This window comes from Saimiri boliviensis, chromosome 9 (genome assembly GCF_048565385.1).
Source record: "Saimiri boliviensis isolate mSaiBol1 chromosome 9, mSaiBol1.pri, whole genome shotgun sequence".
Classification (NCBI taxonomy): Eukaryota; Metazoa; Chordata; class Mammalia; order Primates; family Cebidae; genus Saimiri; species Saimiri boliviensis.
Window position 1 is genome coordinate 126,799,178 of NC_133457.1, and position 17,691 is coordinate 126,816,868.

The window sequence follows — 17,691 nt, forward strand, 5'->3', positions numbered from 1 at the left end:
ACCTCCTTGGAGCTGGGCGGGGCCTCCCCTGACACCCCCTTGACCCACAGTGATCCTGCTCCGCCTGGAGGGGGCCATCGATGCCATCGAGCTGCCTGGGGACAGCAGCGGAGTCACCAAGCCAGGGAGGTGAGAGGCGAGGAGGGAGCCGCTTCACTGCAGGCCCAGCCTGGAGCTGGGGACAGGCCGTGCTGCGGTCCTGGGTCCCCACACACCAGTGAGTTCTGTTTGCCCTTTGTGAGACCCAGGAGGAGCGCCCACTTTATATTCCTTGTTGAGACGTTGAGAGCCGCAGCACGCACTCCCACATGGGCCCTGGGTCTTCTGTAGATTCTCCCCTGCCAGGCCTTTCCTTGGACCCTGCTCTAGCCCTTCATTTGCAGCACAGGTGCCTGTTAGAACAAGACCTTATTGTTAGGACCGTGAGTGTCCCAGCTACCACCTCTTTTGGACTCTGGGAGGCCCGGAACTTTCTGAATGCTCTATGGGGCTCTAGTCTTCACAGCCATGGCAGCAGGGTTCATCGTCCGTCCTGCAGGCAGATGAGGAGTCAGGGCTGGGCCTGCGTGGGGTTTCTCCTCAGCACACAGCCACCAAGGCGGAGTGCATTCTGGGCCCTGCGCGCCATCTGCCTGAGTGCCGGCCTCGTGGGGGCTCCCTGTTGCTTCCAGGTGGAGCCAATTTCCTCAGTGTAAGGCTCAAGGCTCTGACCTGGCTCCTCGGCCACCTTGGACCCCCATGGGCCCCTCCTGTAGCTTCTGCTGCTCCCATCACTGTCATTTTCCAAAGCTCTGGGGACTCTGCCACCACCTCCCAGAAGCCCCTGACAACCCCCCAGCAACCCCATCCCTCCCCTCCGATGGGCGGCCCCTGCCCTTGCGGCTGTTCTGCTGCTGGCCAGGCCTCCTCTCTACCTCTCACCTCCCGTGCTGGCGTCCCCTAGATGGCTCAGTTTGTTTCCGAGGGAAGGAAACTCACATGGCCGTTGCCTCAAGTTCCCAAAGCCGCAGCTGGGTCTCTGCCCCCCTGCGCCAGGCTCAAGCTTGCCTTCTCCTTGGCAGCTACATCTTTGAGCTATTTGCTGAAGCCCAGCTCACGTTTCAGACCAAGGGCTGCATCCTGGACTCGCTGGACCAGATCATCCAGCACCTGGCAGGACGTGAGTGCTGGGGTGGGGTCGTCAGTGCAGGCCAGCGTGTGGCGGCGGGGTGCATGCCTTCTATCCTGGCAGTCGAGCCCCCGGCCACACCTGCTGTCAGCTGTCAGCAGGAACAGGTCCGCAGAGCCTCGCCTTCTGATTGGGATGTGGCGGCGTGAGAGCTTTAGTCCTGCAGCCTCATCGCATTATTCCCCTTTTAAGAGCAGCCAGAGGCCCTCGCTGGGTTCTCCATGCCACCCAAATCCTGCTTCTGCTCAGGGTTGTGGGGTCCAGAGGCTTTGAGGGACAGTGTCCCCATGGGCTGCTCTGGTTTGAGATGCCAGACCTAGTGGGGTCTTTACTGCACTCCTGGGTGCTGGGGAGGGTGGCTCTTGCTGCTTCAACCCTTATGTGACCATAGAGCCTCTTTTCAAGTCCCACTGACCCCCCTGGAGACTGTCCCTGCCTGGCTTCTCTCCTGGCTGCTGGGAAGAGCAGGCGAGCTGCCTGCCCTGCGTGGGTGATGCGATCCACCCTGGGCCCCCATCAGGCAGGAGATGGAGCTGGGCTGGCTCCTGGCTGAAGGTGCTGGGCCAGGGCTCCCCTGCCTGTGGTGATGTCAGTGCCCTGCTGCCCCCTAGGTGCTGGAGTGTTCACCAACACGGCTGGACTGCAGAAGCTGGCGGACATCATCCAGGTGGGGCCTGCTCCTCTGTGACATCTTCCCCGATGGAAGCTGGGCGGGGGTGCCTTCTCCTGCTGTACTCATTACTGATTCTAGACGTGGGGATGGGACAAAGGCCTCCCCACCATGTGTTTCTAATCAGCAAACCCACAGCACCTTTCCCGTGCCCTGAACCCACACTGGGAGAGCAGGGATGGTGGAGGGCAAGGTCTGGTGGCATGTGGCTGCTTGGGGATCATGCCCATGTGAGGTCTGCTCCTGGCTCCATGCCTGTGGCAGTGCCTGCACCTGCTTACCCTGAGGCAGGGGTGCTTGTGGGGTTCGTGGAGGGCAAGCCCCATTTTTAGGTGCTCTGGGCACACTCTTGCCTCTCCTGGGCCTTGGTGAGTTTTTAGAAGCAGACCCTCAAGTCCCTGACTGGGGCCATGAGTCCTTGGTGAAACCGGGACAGGTGGCTGCATGGAGCCGTGCGAGGCCGCCTGTGGCTGCCCACACTACACCTCCTGGCCACGTGAGGTCGTGGTGGGGTTGGCCGGGGCTGTCCAGCTCTGTGACAGCTTCATGAGTGTCTGCCTGGCCTCGGCAGTGCTCCAGCTGGGGAGGCTGCAGAAGAACCCTGGGACGTGTGGCCTTCCTGTGCCACGCTGCAGTGCTCTGTTCGTCCTGCTGGACAGCCAGGTGCTGCCGCCTTCACGGATGCAGCTCTGAGCAGGCATGAGGCCTGGGCAGGGAGCAGGTGCGGTGGGCACGGGGTGGTGGGGCCCAGGCTCAGCCCTCTCCACCTTGGCCATCTCTGTGGCCAGTGACACCACAGCCTGTAGCCTGTGTCTTCTCTGTGTGGCAGGTGGGGCTAGAAGGAGCATTACCTTGTCCTCCCAGCTCCTCCCCAAGAGCATGGTATCCCAGGACCCACACATGCCCTCTCTGTGGCTCCTGCCTGCCAAGGGCCGCTATGCTGTCCTGCCTGGAGTATGGCTGGCTCTTTAAGCCAGAGGCCGTGTACCTGCCAGGCGGACCTGCTTCCTTGTCCCTGATGGGTCACTGCAGAGCACCTGCAGCACATGGCCAGACCAGGCAGCCCTGCGGCACCAGGGCCTAGAGGGCAGGTGTGTGCTGGTGGCGACCTTCCCCTCCCTGGAATGTGGCTTCCCAGGCTCCACTTACGGAAAAGTCTTCCCTCTCATCCACACTGGAACCAAACTCTGCCCCACTGGTTTAGAATTTCCTTTGGCTGCTGTTCTCAGTAGCCGCTGGCAGATGACTCAGGTCCGCCCAGCCTTGGGGGTGATGGAACAGACGAGCACAGAGCTCAACTGCCACTGCTCCTGAGCCCTGCGGGTGCTCCTGTGGGGACATGGGTGTGCTGGGCAGGCGTGAGCAGTGCTCACAGGGTGGGTGCTGGGCCAGGCTTGCAGCCCTGAGTTACAGGTGACCGTGGGGGCAGAGTGGGGCTGGTGGTGCTAGGATGAGGATGTGGGATGCACAGCTTAGCTGGGGGCGAACTCCGGGCAGGGCCGGTGGGTGCTGGGGAGTCAAAGCTTAGCTAGGGGCGAACTCCGGGCAGGGCTGGTGGGTGCTGGGGAGTCATAGCTTAGCTGGGGGCGAACTCTGGACAGGACTGGCCTGTGCTGGGGAGCCAGTTGCCGATAGGCAGCCCCTGTGAGACTGTTGGGTCCCTCATTCCTCTGTGCCTGAGGCTTCCCTGGGGCGGAGGCACAGGAGGATTTTTGTTATTTTATTTATTTATTTATTTTTTTTTGAGACAGAGTTTCGCTCTTGTTACCCAGGCTGGAGTGCAATGGCGCGATCTCGGCTCACCGCAACCTCCGCCTCCTGGGTTCAGGCAATTCTCCTGCCTCAGCCTCCCGAGTAGCTGGGATTACAGGCACGTGCCACCATGCCCAGCTAATTTTTTGTATTTTTAGTAGAGGCGGGGTTTCACTATGTTGACCGGGATGGTCTCGATCTCTCGACCTCGTGATCCACCCGCCTCAGCCTCCCAAAGTGCTGGGATTACAGGCTTGAGCCACCACGCCCGGCCGGATTTTTGTTATTTTTTAAAGACAGGTTCTCGCTCTGTCACGCCAGCTAGAGTGCAGGGGCTTGATCACAGCTCACTGCAGCCTCAACCTCCTGGGCTCAAGCCATTCTCTTGTGTCAGCTGCCTGAGTAGCCAGGACCACAGGCATGTACTACCACACTTAGCTAATTTAAAAAAATTTTTTGTAGAGATGGGGTCTTTCCATGTTGCCCAGGCTAGTCTCAAACTCCTGCCCAGCTTGGCCTCCCAAAGTGCTGGGATTATAGGCAAGAGCTTCTGTGCCTGCCCAGCACAGGGGTTTTCGAAGTGAGCTGTTTCCTGAGGCAGCCTCAGCCCCTGCTCACGGCAACCAGCAGTGTCATGGTGAACTCGTTCTGTTCTTTTCATCCCTCCCTGTAGGCCAGTGCTTGGGTAAAAGGCAAAGCCCTGGCCGAGTGCGGTGGCTCACGCCTGTAATCCCAGCACTTTGGGAGGCCGAGGTGAGTGGATCACGAGGTCGAGAGATCGAGACCATCCTGGTCAACATGGTGAAACCCCGTCTCTACTAAAAATACAAAACATTAGCTGGGCATGGTGGCGCGTGCCTGTAATCCCAGCTACTCAGGAGGCTGAGGCAGGAGAATTGCCTGAACCCAGGAGGCGGAGGTTGCGGTGAGCCGAGATCGCGCCATTGCACTCCAGCCTGGGTAACAAGAGCGAAACTCCGTCTCAAAAAAAAAAAAAAACGCAAAGCCCTGTGTTTCGCTGTCTTGCCAGTGAAAATGGCTGGGAAGGAAGGAAGGAAGGAATGGGAGGAAGCTTCTCTGTCCTGTGCATACCCAGCCTCACCCACTTGTATGCCTAATACATGTACCACAGGTGTGCACCAATCCCCCTGCCTTGCCAGGTCTGTGTTCCAGACGCCATGTCTGCTCACACGCGTGCCACGTCCCTGCTGTGTGTCTGTCTCCGGGGCTCTGGTGGCAGTAGCTTGGCTGACGTGGCCACTCTGCTGGCCTGTTACGGGCTTTGCGTTCCTGTTCTGCCTGTCTGCGGCCCCGTTTCTGGGAACGGTGGTCACGTGCTTTCTCCTGGTGCTGACATCGTCCTTTTCCCATTGATGCGCGTGGTTCCTCCTGAGTTCAAAGAGACCCACACCTGACCACGGGTCTTGCTGGACTTTTTCCATTGTCACGACAGGTTTGGTGAACGGACATTTCCTTGGTGTCAGATTTTTGTCCTGAGCTTGTGCCTCTCAACCAAGATGATAAACCACGTCTTGTGTGTTTTCCAAACTGCACGGCAGCACGAGGGAGCTCGGTGCCTGGGTGTCCACGCCTTCTGACGGCACCTGGGGGGTGTGATTTTTCCCAGCACGCCAGGCCGGAGCTTCTGCGACGACCGACTGGCTCGGCTTTTCCTGACTCCACGGAACGCCGGCCCCACTGCTGTTTCCCTTACGTGTTTGTTCACTGTGTTTTGTCAGAAGTCCTGATGTCAGCCGGAACCAGATTTTTCTTGTTTTTGTTTGTTTGTATTTATTTGTTTATTTTTAGTAGACAGTTTCACTAAATGCTGGCAAGGCTGCTCTCAAACTCCTGACCTCAGGCGATGTGCCCGCCTCAGCCTCCCTGAGCGCTGGGACTCCAGGTGTCAGCCGCCCCGCCTGGCCTCTGGCTCTTTCAGCCCGCCTCCACGTGCTCCCGTGCTTCTTGGAGTCAGCGTGTTGACTTCCTTTAAAATCTGGCTGTGATTTTGACTGGAATGTGTTGACTCTGTTTTTCAGTCAGGGTCTCTGTCGCCCAGGCTGTAGTGCAGCGGCACCATCGCAGCTCACTGCAGCCTCAGCCTCCTGGGCTCAGGCCATCTCTCAGCTCAGCCTTTGAGCAGTGGGAACCACAGGCATGTGCCACCATGGCTGGCTAATTTTTTTTTTTTTTTTTTTTTTTTTTTTTTTTTTTCGGTAGAGACCCTGGGGTTGCACCATGTTGCCCAGGCTGGTCTCAAAAATCCTGGGTTCAAGCAGTTTGCTTCTCTCGGCTTCCCAGAGTGCTGGCATTGCAGGTGTGAGCCACCACACTAGGCCACATTGAATTTCTAGATTAGTTTGGGGCCCTCAGGGACACAGAGAGCAGGGCGGGGCCAGTCGGCAAGGAGAAGCCCTGCCGGCTGCTGCATTTCCAGTGCGTGGAGGTGGCCTGCGTGTGGGGAACACAGAGCTCAAGGAGGCATCAGGCAGGTGCCGGGCTCTGTCCCTTGGCCTGGCACTACATGATGGCAGGGGCTGGTAAACCCGTGGCCCCCAGGTGTTCTCTGGCCTTCCACGTGTGGGGCTGATGCTGTGGAAGGTCGGGTGGCCTCTAGGGCTCCGTGCTCTGGGGACGCCTGCGCACCCTGCAGGGCTCTGGGCTCAGGCCTCAGGCTCCTGACGGGGCTGCACTTTGTCTGCCTTTCAGATCGTGTTCAGTGTGGACCCCTCTGAGGGCAGCCCTGGTTTCCTGGAGGGGCTGGGGGCCTTACAGTCCTATAAGGTAGGGGACCCTCCTCCAAGAGGCAGGTGGGGCTGGGGTCCTGCGGTCCTGAATGGTAAGGGGTCACCCCCAGGACATGGGCTCCACATACCTGGTCCTGTCTCCCCAGGTGCACATCCATCCTGATGCTGGTCACCGGAGGGCAGTTCAGCGGTCCGACGCCTGGAGCACCACTGCAGCCAGAAAGCCAGGTATGGACCTGGGTCCACACACTCCCCGCCCACCCAGGAGTGGCATCTGGCACTACCATGCCATGGCCAGGCACGCGGCCAGCCGGGGGTCTCCTGCCCCTCTGGGCCTGGCCACCTTCTCCATGTCCAGCCTCTTGAGAACCTCTCCTCACTGCCCCTCTGAAAGCTGGAGTTAACTGAGAGACCTAGGAGGGCCTGATAGCGCCATGACCTGCCCAAAGTCACGCGGTTGGTGGCAGCAGAGCCATAGTCCAGCCAGGCCTCTCTGCCAGGACACACTCATTTATGCCCAGGCGGTCAGCACAGACCTGCGCAGTGAGGCCCAGCTCTCACGCCGGCCTCCACCCGGCATCTGGCCAGTCCCTGGGCTGCCGGGAGACCCCCGACCAAGCCTCGGTCCCATCCGAAGGCTGCCCAGCCGACCCCGTACCCAAAGCCCACGGCGAGCACAGACCCCGAGGCTTCCCACGCTCTGTGGCTCTTGGAGTCGGAGCTACTGGGGACGCCATGTGGATGGGGTCTGTGAGTGTCCCCTGAGCTCTGTGTCCAGAGCCCTCCATTCTTGGGGTGTGTCTGGCCCCACCCCCACTGTGTGGTGTCCAGGGTGGGGCTTCACAGCTGCTGTGGCAGAGCTACTGCCCCTCCCTTGTACCCCAGTGGGGCCTTGTCCCTGGGCTTGGCTCGTCCCTCTCTGGCACGTTCTGTGTCGGCTGCCATCTGCCAAACCACGGTGGCACGACGTGGCCCCGGCTGAGGCAGCCCCAAGTGTGGTTGCTGTGGTTTGGGTCTGCCTGGAGGAGCCGAAAGGGAGGGGCTGGGAGGGCATCAGTGCCGGTGGCTCAACTGCTCAGTGCTGGCCTGCAGCAAGGCCCATCCGGCGGGAAGCCTCCATCCTGTGAGGGAGACTAGCCCCTCACACAGCTGGGGTTACGGGAGGCGGCACGTGCCTGAGGCAGCTGGCTAGCTGGCGGCGCAAAGATCCCCAGGGCCTGGAATTTGTTCCATTGACTTCTCAGAAGCAGCCCCTCCCTGTGTTGGGTGTTTGTAGGAAATGAGCTCCTAGAGGTGGGGAGGCAAGTTGGGGGGGAGGTGGCGTGGGGAGGGAGGGGTTTTCCTCGTCACAGGGCGGGCACATTCAGCCCCAGGAAGCCGTGTTGCCTTTGTTAGGAAAGGTGCCTTGTCCCTGCCGGCCCGCTCTTGACTTTAGAGTCCCAGTCATTCTGCCAGCGCCGTGTGGATTCCCAAATTCCAGTGCACACACAGGCTCAGCCTCCTCCGCAGGCCACGGCCGCCTCGGCCAGTCGGTCAAGCACTTCTCGGAACTCCTTTGAACCAGTGACATTGTTCCCTGCTGACGCAACTGGGAGGCCTGTGCACACTTTCCAGCTTCCAGGCCGTATGGGAACTTGGAGTCCCTCTTCCGCAGCGCTTCCTTGGAATACGGGCGCTGGCTGCTTCCTTCCCGTGTGCTCTTAGCATGATGGGCTCCTTGCCCTGAGCCCCACGTCACCATTTCTGCAGAACTGTAGGGTTAGAGTGGGCTGCCCTCTCTGGAGGCATCCCCAGCATCTGCCTGGGGTCTGCCTCCTACTGCCAGGACCCCCAAAAGGGCCCCCAGCTGGTGGGCTGCGCTCACACTTCAGGCAGTGTTCTTTGCTCTGACTTCTGCACACCGGCCCGGGCGGCTTCGGGCGGCTCGCCTGCTTGATGGCAGTGGGTGGAGAGGGCGACGGGCAGAGAGGCAGGAGGCGGTCAGGCCCCCAGTGCCGTCCTCACACCCTGCGCCCCCCGCCTGCCACCCGCAGGGAAGGTGCTGAGCTACTGGTGCTTCAGTCCTGGCCACAGCATGCGTGAGCTGGTCCGCCAGGGCGTCCGCGCCCTCATCCTCACCAGCGGCACGCTGGCCCCGGTGTCCTCCTTTGCCCTGGAGATGCAGATGTACGGCCGCCCTGCCAGGGGCCCCAGCACTGGTGACGCCGGTGATGCCAGTGGGGTGGGGGTGCTGGGGGGTCCCCACGAGCCGGGGTGCTGGGGTCTCAGGCCTCACGGGCTAAAGGGGTGCTGGTACATTTCCCGACTGTCTGCTCCCACCGGCCATGCTCAGCCCTTTCCCGGTCTGCCTGGAGAATCCACACATCATTGACAAGCACCAGATCTGGGTAGGGGTCGTCCCCAGAGGCCCGGACGGAGCCCAGTTGAGCTCTGCATTTGACAGGCGGTAAGGGCCTGTCCCTGGGCCCTGCTGGAATGGGAGGTGGGGATGCTGAGCCCCAGGCCCTGAGCAGTGGCCTCTCCGCTCTGCAGGTTTTCTGAGGAGTGCTTGTCCTCCCTGGGGAAGGCTCTGGGTGAGTGCCCTGTGCCCCAGCTGTGCCCATCCCGCATCCTGGACCCCGCAGACACCCTCGCCGGCCCTGACCCCGGCTTCGGCACTTGCAGGCAACATCGCCCGCGTGGTTCCCTGTGGGCTTCTCGTCTTCTTCCCTTCCTATCCCGTCATGGAAAAAAGCCTGGAGTTCTGGCGGGTGCGTCTCTCCCGACGTCCTGGGCAGGGTGGGTGAGGGCAGGGCTGGAGCACAGAGCAGGCGGTGGCCACAGCCCCTGCCTGCCCTCATCAGATGGCGGGGTAACCAGGCCTACCGTGTCCCTGCCTCTTCCTCTCCCAGGCCCGAGACTTGGCCAGGAAGATAGAGGCGCTGAAGCCACTGTTCGTGGAACCCAGGAGCAAAGTCAGCTTCTCTGAGGTCGGCACGTGGCTGGGGCTCTGGGCCCACTGCCCCCCGTGCCTCCCCTGCTCTTCGTGGCCTTCCTGAGGCTGACCGCCAGCCCTGACCCTGGCCCTGGCCGGCTCCCGGCCGCCTCTTCAGGGCTCCTGTGTTTCCTTCCTGGCCCTGGGCGTTGCCCCTTAGAAAGACCCCAGCAGTGGGTGGGTGTGGTGATGATGGCCCTCCTGTCTGACTCGTCCCAGCCAGCCACTCTAGCCCTGGGGTTCCCCCACGTTTTCTGGGAAGCACTGAGCAGGCACGGGGTCAGCCTGGGATCCGTGCCAGGAAGAAGCTTCCAGACCCCGATTGGCCTTCCTGGCTGGGATGATCCTTCATCTTGGAGGATGAGACCTGGGTCTTCCTCATGGCGGAGGAAGGAGCCAGGGGTGGGCCCCAGGCTCAGTCTGACCGACTCTCCTTCTAGACCATCAGTGCTTACTACGAGAGGATCACCTCACCCGGATCCACCGGTGCCGCCTTCCTGGCCGTGTGCCGGGGCAAGGTGAGCCCTCTGGCCTCTGCCCTGACGTGGTTGCCTGTTCCCTGGTGGGTGCTCATGGCTCCCCAGCAGACTCTGTGCCCTGAGGGCTGCCTGGTCCCCTCCTCGGTTTCCACAAGAGCGCATCACTGCCGGCCCTGCTGGGAGCAGGTCTTGCTCAGGGCCAGGGGCAGGCAGGATGCAGGAGGTTCCTGGCCACGAGAGTTGGGAGGTGGTGTCTAGGAACTGTGGACCCCAAGTGGGGTCCTGACCCACAGATGGGGCTTTCTCCTACCCCTACTTTGGCATGGAGACTCGGGGAAGGTGGCCGGGCTGGGTGTGGGCAGCCAGGGGAGAGGCGCCAGCCCAGCCCCAGGCAGCTCCCTGGCCTGTCCCCTAGGCCAGCGAGGGGCTGGACTTCTCAGACACGAACGGCCGTGGTGTGATCGTCACGGGCCTCCCATACCCCCCACGCATGGACCCCCGGGTTGTCCTCAAGATGCAGTTCCTGGATGAGATGAAGGGCCAGGGTGGGGCTGGGGGCCAGGTGAGTTGCAGCAAGGTGGGGCTGGGGTAAGGCGGCCTGGTGACTCAGCCCCTCCCCCTGTGACTGAGCCACCATGACAACCCCCTGGCCCCACAGTTCCTCTCTGGGCAGGAATGGTACCGGCAGCAGGCGTCCAGGGCTGTGAACCAGGCTATCGGGCGAGTCATCCGTCACCGCCAGGACTACGGGGCTGTCTTCCTCTGTGACCACAGGTGCAGGCCTGTGGAGGCTCCCTCGCCCCCACGGGGCCCTGGTCTCTCCGTCCCCATATGAGGCCCCACCTCCCCCAGAGCCTCTCTGGCTACTCTGGGTCAGCCTGGGTCCCCTGCAGGCAGATGGGTGAACTGAGCCCCAGAAGTGGCTGTGGGCAAAGCGGCAGGGCTGTGCACCCCCCACCAGGTTCGCCTTTGCCGATGCCAGAGCCCAGCTGCCCTCCTGGGTGCGCCCCCACGTCAGGGTGTATGACAACTTCGGCCACGTCATCCGTGACGTGGTCCAGTTCTTCCGTGTTGCTGAGCGAACTGTGAGTTCCTGCCCAGGGAGGGGGTGAGGGTGTTGTCCCCAGAGGGGCCAGAAACAGGCCCACCCACCGCCACGGTTCTACAGATGCCAGCACCGGCCCCCCGAGCTGCAGCATCCAGCCTGTGTGAGAAAGAAGATGCTGTCAGGGTGGCCAAGTCGCCTGGCGCCCTCCTCTCCACCAGGAAAGCTAAGAGTCTGGACCTGCACGTCCCCAGCCTGAAGCAGAAGCCCTCAGGTGCAGGTGGGTGGTGCCGGGCGCCGGGTTGAGGCAGCTCACCTGGGTTTATGCGCTGTCCCTCCCACCTGCAAAGGCTGTTGCTCCCTCCCAGGGTGGGGCCCCCACTGGCTAGGACCCTCCTAGGCAGGGGACCCTAAATACTGGGACCGGCCCCCCAGGAGGGCCTTCCCCACAGGCAGGGGCCCCCGTGGGCGTCAGCAGGCACTGGGGTGCTTCTGCAGGGTTGCCAGCTGCTGAGGACCCTGCTGAGGACCCCGAGGGCAGCCTGTGTGTGGAGTATGAACAGGAGCCTGTGCCTGCCGGGCAGAGGCCCAAAGGGCTGCTGGCTGCCCTGGAGCACAGCGAGCAGCAGGCTGGGGGCCCCGGCGAGGAGCAGGTACGGTTCCAGATCCTTGGGATGGACACAGAGCCTCTCTCTCCTGAGGCCAACCCCACCCTGCCCATCTGGCCTCCCAGGCCTGTAAATCCCCTGGCTGGCGGGCACATCACTTGGCTCAGTGCACTCAAGGTCGGGCGTCCCTGCCACTGGCCACGCCTGAGGCTGCACTTTCTCCAGGTTCCTTCTTCCTTGGGGCCTTTTGCCCCAGAAGCCCATAATTTCTCAGGCCGACCAGAAGCTTTCTCCCTGCTTCCTGCTGGGAGCCGTTCCCCTCTTCCTGCCCATCCCTGCCCTTCAGGCCCCTGGAGTGAGCCCCAGGTGCAGACACCAGGCACCCATGTCCCCTTCCTGCCAGCCCCTCCGCTGTGGTCAGACTCCTCTCTGGACCTGCTCTTAGATGTCGCCACCTGCCAGCCTCATGAGTCGGTGGCGTGGCTTGGAAAGGACTGGGTTGTGGCACTGCTGCCAGGGAGCACTGTGAGGCCTCCCCCGGCCTCTGGCTACCTGGGGCCCCAGGGTGCCATCTTCCCTGTGGGCCCAGGTACATGTTTCAGGTGTTTTGGGGCCCCAAATGCATGGTTGGAACCACAGCCATGTCCTCCTCAGGCCCACAGGCACTCCACCCTGTCCCTTCCATCTGAGAAGAGGCTGGCAGAGGAGCCACGAGGAGGGAGGAGGAAGATCCGGCTGGTCAGCCACCCGGTGCGTGAGCTGCACAGACAGCTTCCTGGTCTCCTGGGTGCCCCCAGCCAAGTTGGGATGTGGGCCTGACGGGACCAGGGAAGCCACCTCAGGAGCTGATGTTCAGGGCAGCTGTGATGCTGGCAGGCTGGGGGCCCAAGTGTGCGGTTTCTTCTGCCTTCCCAGCTGGAATCAGGCCCCAGCTTTGGGCGGGCTTGGCTCTGGCATTTCCCTTAAGTGTGTGTGAGTACCTGCCCGCTGTGAGGGCGCAGCCCATTCCCAGCCTGAGATGAGAGAACTTGAGTTCAGCTGGAGCCAGGAAGCCCCCTGCCTGCTGGAAAGCCCCGAGTGCGGCAGCCTGTGTCGCCGTCCCTTGGCTTCTGGGAAGAACTGGGTGGTGCCATCAGGAAGTGGTGGCTGCTGAGGGGCCTGGGTGTGGAGTCCCTGGGCTGCCCCTGCCTTGGGGTGTGCAGAGACGGGCACTGCACATTGGGAAGCCCCTTCCTGTGAGCTCCCGTCCTGGGAGCCTCAGCTGCATCTGCTGCGGGGCAGGGGGCTTGAGGGAGGAGGGAGGTGGGCCCTGCAGGACCCCCAGTCGGAGGGAGAGCCCATCTTCTCTGCCCATTGGCTGCTCTCAGTTCCCTGCCGGCCTCTGACTGTGTGATCCGAGGCGGGCCCAGCACCAAGGCCTTTTTCCCGCAGCACCTCCTATGCCCACCCAGCCAGCCGGCGTCTCAGGCACCAGCCCGAACCCCGTCCCCCGCAATCACTGTCCCAGGGAACCCTCAGTGCTCCAGGGAAGGTCCTGCAGCCCCAGGTGGGACAGTGAGGCTGACCCTGACAGAGCCTCGGGCCTCTGTCCTGCAGGAGGAGCCCATGGCTGGTGCACAGGTGGACAGGGCCAAGCTCTTCATGGTGGCCGTGAAGCAGGAGCTGAGCCAGGCCAACTTTGCCACTTTCACCCAGGCCCTACAGGACTACAAGGGCTCCGATGACTTCGCTGCCCTGGTGGCCTGTCTCCGCCCCCTCTTTGCTGAGGACCCCAAGAAGCACAGCCTGCTCCAAGGTGCCCTGGCCTGCAGAGCCGCCCACCCTGGGGGCCGTGCTGCCGCTGCGCGTGCTGGGGGCTTACGGGACAGACGCTTCCTTCACAGGTTTCTACCAGTTTGTGCGGCCCCACCACAAGCAGCAGTTTGAGGAGGTTTGCATCCAGCTAACAGGACGAGGCTGTGGCTATCGGCCTGAGCACAGCATTCCCCGAAGGCAGCGGGCACAGCCAGCTCTGGACCCCACTGGTAAGTGGGGCCCCCTGTGGGAACTTCAGACTCCTATGAGGAAGGCAGGGTGGTACTGCCGTCCTGGGGTGCCTCTGTTCCCCTGTGGGCGTGATGGGGGCCACCTCCAGCAGCAGCAGCATCACTTGCTGGGGAGACCCTGTGCAACTCCACGCACCTCCCCTGCCCTCCCCTGCACGGCCCCGCCCCTCCCACAGTCCCTGACGCCCCCATGCACTGCCCTGTCCAGCCCCCACGTGGCCTCGTCCGTCCTCTAGCCCCTGCCCCCCAGGCATGGCCCTGGGCAGTCAACTGCACACACCAGGGTCCTAGAACCCCAGACCCGTGTCCTCCCTACTCCTGCCTCTGCCTGTGGTGGAGTCCAAGCCTCCAGGGGTGGGAGCATCTGTGTTATTGTTTGTTAAGGAACAGCCCCCCAGAGTTCCCCTACTGCAAGGTTCACCCCAGTGGGGTGCCTAGCTTTTTGGGAAGACCTCAGAACCCTTCTGGAATCAGTGCTCACTGGGGTGTCCCCGCACCTTGCCCACCCCGAGGCTCTAAGCTCCTGAGTAGGGCTCTGTTCTGCCCGCCACTGTTCCAGCCCCAGTCCAGCAGGATGGTGTCTCCTCCACTGCCCCTGGCACCTGTGTGTGTCCTGTCTGGGTTTCCCCTCCCTGGTCTGAAGAGGGCGAGGCCCCCTCAGCCAGCCCTTCCCCCTACCCCGGGGAACTTTCCAGATGCTTGGAACCAGCTTTGTGGCTATTCATCAGGAAGGATGGCGCTGGATCCCAAGCTGACCCTGTCCAAGGCTGCGGCCCAGCAGCTGGACCCCAGAGAGCACCTGAACAAGGGCGGGCCCCACCTGACCCTCACACCACCCCCCGAAGGTAGCTGGCTCCCGAGCCACATGCAGCCTGCGAGTTTGTGGGGCCCTCAGTGCTCGGCGAGGCTCACGCTTGATGTGGCCTCAGAGCCTTTGCGCTGGAGCTACCGGTGGCGCCCCCGCTGTGGTGAGCCGTCACCTGGTGGGGGCTGCTCCTGGTTCCACACCCCAAGGTCATCCTGAGCAGCAGTCGGGGAGTTCCTGAGAGGAAGGGCAGCAGGGGGGTGGGACTCTCAGCCCTCCGCCCCAATGCCACTGAGCCGTGCTACTCCCACACCAGGGGACCCTGGCAGCCACCCACAGTGGGGGACCGGAGCACGCAGAGCAGGGAAGCAGGGCCAGCGCGCTGTGAGCGCCTACCTGGCGGATGCCCGCCAGGCCCTGGGGTCTGCAGGCTGTAGCCAGCTCCTGGCAGCGCTGAGAGCCTACAAGCAGGACGACGACCTGGACAAGGTGCTGGCCGTGCTGGCCGCCCTGACCACCGAGAGGCCTGAGGACTTCCCCCTGCTGCAGAGCAAGTGGCCCCGGGGTGCAGCTGGGGGCGCAGAGGGCGGTGGGCAGGGTGGGGCCGTGCAGGGTCTGAGCGAAGTCCCACGCAGGGTTCAGCATGTTCGTGCGTCCACACCACAAGCAGCACTTCTGGCAGACGTGCGCAGACCTGACTGGCTGGCCCCATGGGGGTACAGAGCTGCCGGGACCCCAGGACGAGAACCTTGCTACGCCTCCTGTGCTCGCTCATGGGACTCGCCGACCAGGTGGGGTGCCTGCTTGGCTGCTCCTGACAGCGCCCCAACCCCAGGCCACCCTGGGGGTGAGCAGCAACGCCCCAGGCACCCCTCAAACCAGCTGCTTTGCCTCCAGGCCCCTCATGGCCAGAGAAGGCCGGGAAGACGCAGAGCAAGATCTCGTCCTTCCTTAGACAGAGGCCGGCGGGGGCCGTGGAGGCGGACGGTTCGGCGGCAGGGCCCAGCCAGCCCTCCAGACCTCCCCACGGGCCTGCAGCGTCTGAGTGGGGTGAGCCTCATGGGAGAGGCCTCGCTGGGCGGCAGGCCGCGGGAGCTCCGGGAGGAGGGCCCCTCTCAGCGGGCTGTGTGTGTCGGGGCTGCAGGGCGGAGGACGTGGTGCCCTTCCGGTGCCCTGCCTGTGACTTCCAGCGCTGCCAGGCCTGCTGGCAACGGCACCTTCAGGTTGGTGCCCGGCTGCTGCAGTCCCTGCTGGGTGTGGCCTCAGGTGGTGGGCTGAGGGGGAGAGGGCCCAAGGGCGGTGCCTGGCAGGCACGTCCAGTAGGCCGGTTGTCTCCACAGGCCTCTAGAATGTGCCCAGCCTGCCACAACGCCTGCAGGAGGCAGAGCATCATGCAGGTCTTCTGGCCGGAGCCCCAGTGAGTGCCATGGAGGCCCTCGGCACGCCCGATGTGCCTTGATCACCTGCTTGTCTGGCTCCGGTGGGCCAGGAACCTGCCCTGCAGAACAGGCCCAGCCACGCCCGCCTGGGGGCCCAGGGTTGGTCCTGGACTTGCCTCTGAGAAGCCCTGAGCTACCTTGGGGTCTCGGGTGGGTTTCTGGGAAAGTGTTTCCCCAGAACTTTCCCTGGAAAGTGGAACTGGGAGCAGCCCCCACCAGGTGACGGCTCACCACAGTGGGGGCGCCACCGGTAGCTCCAGCTCAAAGGCTCTGAGGCCACATCAAGCGTGAGCCTCGCCGAGCACTGAGGGCCCCACAAACTCGCAGGCTGCAGTGGTACCCAAGGGGCATCCCAGCTGAGCCCCTGACCAGGAAGGAGACCCTTGTGGGCATGTGTCCACTTTTATTTGGGACGGGGCTCTCTAATAAAACTGCTGGCAGTGCCCAGGATGGTGTTTTCGTGGCTGGGGGTTGGTGGAGGGACTTGAGGGTGCACAGAGGAACAGGGAGTTGGCAGAGGTGCCTCCCAGCCCGCCCTGTGACACTGTACTTTCTCCACGGTGGGCTCAGCCCTGCCCTTGTCCTCACAGCTACAGCCAAGCTGCAGTTTGTGAGGGACCCACCAATACCCCGGGCCTTCTGGCCTGGCTGCTAGGTCAGGAGCTGCCCCAGGTGCTGAGGAGGGCGGTTCCGTGGCTGGTGAGGCCCCTGTCTGGGGAGGGATAGCGCCAGGTGGGTGAGGGGGCTGCCTCGGGAAGGAGGGGTCCCCATGGGGCATGACGAGGCCAGCCCCGCCCTCTACGCCCATATACGGCTGCAGCAGGACGGGCTTGGGAACTGGGGGAGGAGGGGGCATGCTAGTCAGGCACGGCAGGGTCTGGTGTCTGCACTGAGCCTCACTCTCCCTGCTCCAGCGAGGACCATGAGGGCACTGGAGGGGCCAGGCCTGTCCCTGCTGTGCTCGGCGTGGGCGCTGCCCACCCTGCTGTTGGTGATGGCCACGCGAGCAGCGGCAGAAGCACCCACCTACCCCCGGCGAGACCCGGAGACGGGAGAGTGGCTGGTGTGCGCCCAGTGCCCCCCAGGCACCTTTGTGCAGCACCCATGCCGCCGAGACAGCCCCACCGTGTGTGGCCCCTGCCCGCCGCGCCACTACACTCAGTTCTGGAACTACCTGGAGCGCTGCCGCTACTGTAACGTGCTCTGCGGGGAGCGAGAGGAGGAGGCGAGGCCCTGCCAAGCCACCCACAACCGCGTCTGCCGCTGCCGAGCTGGCTTCTTCGCGCACGCTGGTTTCTGCCTGGCACACACGCCCTGTCCACCTGGCGCCGGCGTGACTGCCCTGGGTGAGCTGGTGGCGGGGAGGTTCTGCCTCCGGGGAGTGGTGGCCGGAGGTGCGGCGGGTGGAGTTGCCGCTCCTAGGCTTGCACCGGGCGAGGACACCAGTTCCTCTGACCCTGTTCTACCCTCCTGGCCACAGGCACCCCCAGCCAGAACACACAGTGCCAGCCGTGCCCCCCAGGCACCTTCTCAGCTAGCAGTTCCAGCTCAGAGCAGTGCCAGCCCCACCGAAACTGCACAGCCCTGGGCCTGGCCCTCACTGTGCCAGGCTCCTCCTCCCACGACGCCCTATGCACCAGCTGTACCAGCTTCCCCCTCAATACCACGTTACCAGGTGGGCCGGGTGAGCCAGGTGAGCGGAGGACCTGCCAGCTGGGCTCTGGGAAGGGCCCAGGGCAGATTTAAGGGGACAGGGGTCCCTCCCTTGGATCCCCACCAAGGCGACCACCTGAGGGGTGGCTGAGGATTGGGGTCCCGGCTGGCGCAGTGTCTCCTCTGGGGAGCACTTGGAAGGTGGGAGGCACACTCCCCTAACTAACTGCTCCAGAGGAAGGGGGCTGCCTGCTCCGACATGGGGAAAACGAGGTCCAATGGCAACCACTGTTGAGAAGTCGAAGG

At 63.2% G+C, this 17,691-nt stretch overlaps 1 protein-coding gene across 9 annotated transcripts in view; it reads left to right on the plus strand.

Moving 5' to 3' along the window:
- Positions 1–17,691, plus strand: part of LOC101052372 (regulator of telomere elongation helicase 1) — a 38,184-nt gene that overhangs the window by 19,840 nt on the left and 653 nt on the right. For 3 of the 9 annotated variants that reach the window (XM_010343209.3, XM_074406778.1, XM_074406779.1), the window contains 27 exons: positions 51–129; positions 1,062–1,159; positions 1,780–1,835; positions 6,300–6,374; positions 6,484–6,565; positions 8,371–8,503; positions 8,670–8,783; positions 8,870–8,910; positions 9,002–9,087; positions 9,229–9,306; positions 9,752–9,829; positions 10,206–10,352; positions 10,449–10,564; positions 10,752–10,875; positions 10,959–11,115; positions 11,334–11,488; positions 12,098–12,193; positions 13,040–13,238; positions 13,327–13,467; positions 14,184–14,333; positions 14,610–14,843; positions 14,929–15,084; positions 15,191–15,343; positions 15,438–15,516; positions 15,634–15,710; positions 16,647–17,078; positions 17,213–17,425. In XM_010343209.3, coding sequence (XP_010341511.1) covers positions 51–129; positions 1,062–1,159; positions 1,780–1,835; positions 6,300–6,374; positions 6,484–6,565; positions 8,371–8,503; positions 8,670–8,783; positions 8,870–8,910; positions 9,002–9,087; positions 9,229–9,306; positions 9,752–9,829; positions 10,206–10,352; positions 10,449–10,564; positions 10,752–10,875; positions 10,959–11,115; positions 11,334–11,488; positions 12,098–12,193; positions 13,040–13,238; positions 13,327–13,467; positions 14,184–14,333; positions 14,610–14,843; positions 14,929–15,084; positions 15,191–15,343; positions 15,438–15,516; positions 15,634–15,710; positions 16,647–17,078; positions 17,213–17,425 — 3,549 coding nt within the window. Of the gene's footprint in view, positions 1–50; positions 130–1,061; positions 1,160–1,779; positions 1,836–6,299; positions 6,375–6,483; positions 6,566–8,370; positions 8,504–8,669; positions 8,784–8,869; positions 8,911–9,001; positions 9,088–9,228; positions 9,307–9,751; positions 9,830–10,205; positions 10,353–10,448; positions 10,565–10,751; positions 10,876–10,958; positions 11,116–11,333; positions 11,489–12,097; positions 12,194–13,039; positions 13,239–13,326; positions 13,468–14,183; positions 14,334–14,609; positions 14,844–14,928; positions 15,085–15,190; positions 15,344–15,437; positions 15,517–15,633; positions 15,724–16,646; positions 17,079–17,212; positions 17,426–17,691 lie in introns of those variants that run through there. The other 6 variants (XM_074406775.1, XM_010343210.3, XM_010343211.3 and 3 more) reach the window with 6 other exon arrangements.